The 5,078-nt window shown below is 52.0% G+C and overlaps 1 protein-coding gene across 1 annotated transcript; it reads right to left on the minus strand.

Moving 5' to 3' along the window:
* Positions 1-1,955: 1,955 nt before the first annotated feature.
* Positions 1,956-3,575, minus strand: LOC133497506 (interleukin-17C-like; the record flags this gene model as incomplete). The annotated part of the gene is made up of 3 exons (XM_061813404.1): positions 1,956-2,193; positions 3,478-3,482; positions 3,528-3,575. Coding segments are annotated over 3 exons (291 nt in total), but the record flags the coding sequence as incomplete, so codon positions are not given.
* Between the last annotated feature and the right edge of the window lie 1,503 nt (positions 3,576-5,078).

Genomic DNA, 5,078 nt, shown 5'->3' on the forward strand with positions numbered 1-5,078 from the left:
CCAAATGCAGGAGGACACGGGAGACGCAGAGGTAATTTGGGAAAAACGTTTATTATTCAATGGTCGGGGATCGGGCAGGCAGTCAGGTGCAGCAGCGGTAGTTGGGACGTCTGGCGTAGAGAGCAGGTCAGCTGTCTCTCTGGACCCAAGCTCATCTGAGATGGTCTGACACAAAATGAAAAAGTGTGCTGTGGTTTTACAACTCCACATTTCAAATTGTTTTTGGAAATCATGGATCTGTGGCAAAGAGGAAAAAGACCATGCAGATTGTTATCAGTGCAAAGTTCAGAAGCCAACATCTGTTATGATATGGGGGTGTGTTAATGCCCATCGTATGCATAACTTGCACATCTGTGAAGGCACTATTAACCCTACCATCCAAGCAATGTCTTTTTCAAGAATGCCCCCCCCCACCCTTATTTCAGCAAGCCAGTGTCATGCTACATTCCACGTGTTACTCCAGTGTGGCTTCATACTACACAGGTGTAAGTACTAAAATGGCCTGCCACGAATCCAGATCTGTCTCCCATTGAAAATGTGCGGTGCATATCCATCCATCCATCCATCCATCCATCCATCCATCCATCCATCCATCCATTTTCTTATCCTCACGAGGGACGCGGGAGTGCTGGAGCCTATCCCAGCTGTCAACGGGCAGGAGGCAGGGTACACTCTGAACTGGTTGCCAGCCAATCCCAGGGCACATTGAGATAGATAGCTGCACTCACAATCAAGCCTAGGGGCAATTTAGAACGCTCAATTAATACTGCATGTTTTGGGGATGAGGGAGGAAACTGGAGTCCCGGGAGAAAACCCCCGCAGGCAAGGGGAGAACATGCAAACTCCAAACAGTAAGGACCACGATCGAACCCTAGACCTTAGAGCTGTGAGGCCAACACTTTGCAGCTGATCCACTGTGCTGCTTGTGGTGCATAGTGAAGCGCAAAATCCAACAATGAAGACACTGCAGTGGTGAGCAAGTGTACATTGCATACATTGTACGTCAAGCATGAATGAAAAAGAATTCCACCGTCAAAGCGTCAACAATTAGGTTCCTCAGTTTCCAAATGTTTATTGAGTGTTGTTAAAAGGAAAGGTGATGTAACACAATGATTTTATTTAGATTTTACACGTCTAACTTTTTGGGAATTGGGGTTGTAGAATATTTCAAAATATGGATGATTTTGTTTACCTTTGAATATGTTGGAGTTGCAAGAATACAGCTCAAGTACAAAATCTTAAGTGTTAAAAATTATTACTTGTCCATTTACATTGCATTACAGAAATGTTTGTGTAAATATGTTATGGCAAATGTTCAAATCAGTCATGAGGGACAAATTTACATACTCTATATTTTTTTCAAGGTTTATAACATTTCTTAATATTGATCTCCGCTCAGCAGCCTGTAGTATCTTTAACTTTAGAAACCAGTTGCCATAATTCAATATTAATATGTTGACATGTAACTAGTCGATAGTTTTTTCAGTCACAAAACATCCATCCATCCATTCATCCATCCATCCATCTATCCATCCATGGACCCATCCATTTTCTCGGCTCGTGAGAGTGCTGGTGTCAATTACAGCTGCCATCAGGCAGGAGGCAGGGGACACCCTGAACTGGTTGCCAGCCAATCGCAGGGCACATGGAGACAAACAACACTAGCACTCAGAATCACACCTGGGGGCAATTTAGAGTTTCCAATTAATGCATGTTTTTAGGATGTGGGAGGAAACCAGAGTGGCCTGAGAAAATCCACGCGGGGATGGGGAGAACAGGCAAACTACACAGTGGGGGCTGGGATTTGAACCCCGGTCCTCGGAACTGTGAGGTGAGGCCACTGTGCCGCCTCACAAAACAAATTATATAATTTTTCCAAGGGCTCCCAAAAATCTTACTGTTTGCTTATGCTATGCTTATGCTTGGTGAATAAAGGAAATTCACACACAAATAGATTATTTAATGTATTTTGGAACCACGCATGTGCAAGCCACTGGGATTTTGATTAAATCTTTTTTCAGAATGTATTTGTTGGGATCAACTGGACACTGAACCTTCCTCAGAACCAGCAGCGGCGCAAACACTGGAACTGATTTGTAACTCAGCTTTTCTCGCTGGTTGATGATGCATCCCTGACAAAGACACTCTGCAATCACAATTTCACAAGGGAACCTGTGGTCATCACGGTGTAGTCTGGAAGACAGAGAAAACATATATTAAATAATATTTCAATATTTAAATGATATAAATTGGTGGCACGGTGGATCAGCTAGTAAAGTGTTGGCCTCACAGTTCTGAGGTCCCAAATTAAATCCCGGACCCCCTTGTGTGGAGTTTGCATGTTCTCCCCTTGCCTGCATGGGTTTCCTCCGGGCACTCCGGTTTCCTCCCACATCCCCAAAACATGCAACATTAATTGGACACTCTAAATTGCCCCTAAGTGTAATTGTGAGTGTGGCTGTTTGTCTCTATGTGCCATGCGATTGGCTGGCAACCAGTTTAGGGTGTACCCCACCTCCTGCTCATTGACAGCTGGGATAGGCTCCAGCACACCCCGCAACCCTTGTGAGGACAAGCGGTGAAGAAAATGGATGGATGAATATGATATAAATTGTTTTTAGTTGCTCAATATACAAATATTTCAATCCCAGACCTTTATTGAGCCAAAGTGCGCATTTTACAGGAAAAAAAAATCTTACCACACCACTCAATAAAATGTTACAAAAAGTATGAATATTGAAATAATGATTTCCATCCATCCCTTATCTGAACTGCTTATCCTCACAAGGGTCGAAGTAGTGCTGGAGCTGATCCTGTCATGATCCTGCCGCTTCAGCACGAGCTGTGCGGGTGCCCGCGCGGCTGCGCTGATTGTGAGGCGCACACCTGCGCCTCATGCGGGCTGATCATCCCCTGTATATATAGGACCCGGTGACGACTGGTCCCCCGCCAGATCGTTGAGCTTTATGTCCCGTTCCAGCACTCTCGTATTCCTGATTGATCCTGTGTGTACCGACCTTCGTCCGTTCTCAGACCAACCTTGTAAGCCTGACTCCTTAATACTTCTGCCTGCGTTGATTGTTTCCCCGTGTACCGACTCCTGCCTGTCCGCTCATCTGCTCTCTCGCCCGACGTCACAACTACCGCTGCTGCACCGGACTGCCTGCTCGATCCCCGACCTCTGCATACAATAAACGTGTCTCTTCTTGAACTACCTTGCGTCTCCCGAGTTCCTGCATTTGGGTTCTACTCTCGTTTCCGATGGGACCTGACAGAACGAACTGGCCAATACAGGACCCAGCAGGAAAGACCCGGCGTCGCCGGGATCGACGCAAGGTAGACCGTCTGCCGGAGGACCAAGCCTGTCCAATCCGGGTAGGCTCCCTGACGTCCTCAGCTCCCGTGTCTTACGCTCCGCCAGCGAGGTATGAATACGTCCCGAACACGACCCGTCCGGCTCCTCATATTCTTCTGGACTCTGACTTCTCGGAATAGGAGGACCACGATTTGTTTGACCGGCTGCCTGAGTATGACTCCGACGACTTTGAGTTTGAATCTCTTTGCCCGGCTTTTTGTCCCAGTCAGTTTGCTCCGCCTCCCCGCGTTTCCAGCACCCGAGCGACTTCGCCCTGTAGATCCAAGTACACCTATCGGTACGAGGGAACCCGCTTGGCCATCTACCCGGGACCTCCGCGTGGCGGCCAGAGGAGACGCCCCGGCCGGGCGCTCCCCGGTGCCTCCCGCTGCGCGGCAACTAAGACATCGTCCTCCCACTCCTCACCGGCAACGGCGAAACCGGCAGATCCGCTCTCACGGCCCAGGTCCGGCAAGGATTGGCGATCCAGCCGAGCTTCGCTGACGTCGCAACGGCGACGGACTCACTGCTGACTCAGGTTCACGTTGCCGTGGAAACCGACCCGCCCCCTTGCCAAGTACACGCCACAGTGGGAACAGAGTCGCCACCTTCGCCAAGTGCACGTAGCTGTGGAGACTGACCCGCCTCCTCGCCATTCCCACGTCGAGGTTTTGGCGGTTCCGAGCAGTGCTCACGCGGCAGTTGGAACTAATCCGCTCCCGAGACACGCCCACATGTCAGTTTCGACTGACTCTCCGCCTACTCAGGTTCACGTTGCCCTGGAAACGGATTCGCCACCGCGCCACGCCTACGTTGCTGTTTCAACGGATGCACTGCAAGCTCACGTGGCAGTGGGGACCGACCCGATGCCGCCTCACGTTGCTGTCCAGGAGGTGGCGACGTCTCCACAGCCGCTTCTCGTCCGTGCTCTGGAGTGGCAGTGGCGACCGGCCCGCGGACGCTCCACACTCCTGCTCTGTCGGCGACCGGCACGCGGACGCTCCACACTCCTGCTCTGTCGGCGACCGGCCCGCGGACGCTCCACACTCCTGCTCTGTCGGCGACCAGCCCGCGGACGCTCCACACTCCTGCTCTGTCGGCGACGGGCACACCCTCACGTTCCTGTCCAGGAGGTGGCGACAGTTTCCCAGCCGCCTCACGCTCCTGTCCAGGAGGAGGTGGAGTGGGTGATGTTGCTGCCGCCTTCTCACGTTCCTGTCCAAGAGGCGGCGACGGGGTCGCTGCCTTCTCACGTTCCTGTCCAGGAGGGGGCGGTACTGGCGCCGCCTTCTCAAGTTGCTGTCCAGGAGGGGGCGGTACTGGCGCCGCCTTCTCAAGTTGCTGTCCAGGAGGGGGCGGTACTGGCGCCGCCTTCTCAAGTTGCTGTCCAGGAGGGTGCGGTACTGGCGCCGCCTTCTCACGTTCCTGTCCAGGAGGAGCTGGGGAGTTCTGTGGAGCCACCCTGGAGCTGGAGAGACTACGGGAGGGTGGTGGTCATTGCTCTGGTCCTTCTCTCCATCATCCTATTCGCTCCAGATGGCTCCCAGCCGCTTCCTGACCAAGCCTCGGAGGCGACCAGTCCCTGGTCGTCTCGCAACCACGGCGTGGGAGGTTCTCATCCAGAGCAGTTGCCTGCCTCGTTCTGGTTCCTGCCTCGCCGTTTGGTTCCTCACAGAGGTTGTCCACCCGAATCGCCCCGTGGGGACCCTGGTGCTTGGCGTCC

The sequence above is a fragment of the Syngnathoides biaculeatus genome, chromosome 3, assembly GCF_019802595.1.
Source record: "Syngnathoides biaculeatus isolate LvHL_M chromosome 3, ASM1980259v1, whole genome shotgun sequence".
Classification (NCBI taxonomy): domain Eukaryota; kingdom Metazoa; phylum Chordata; class Actinopteri; order Syngnathiformes; family Syngnathidae; genus Syngnathoides; species Syngnathoides biaculeatus.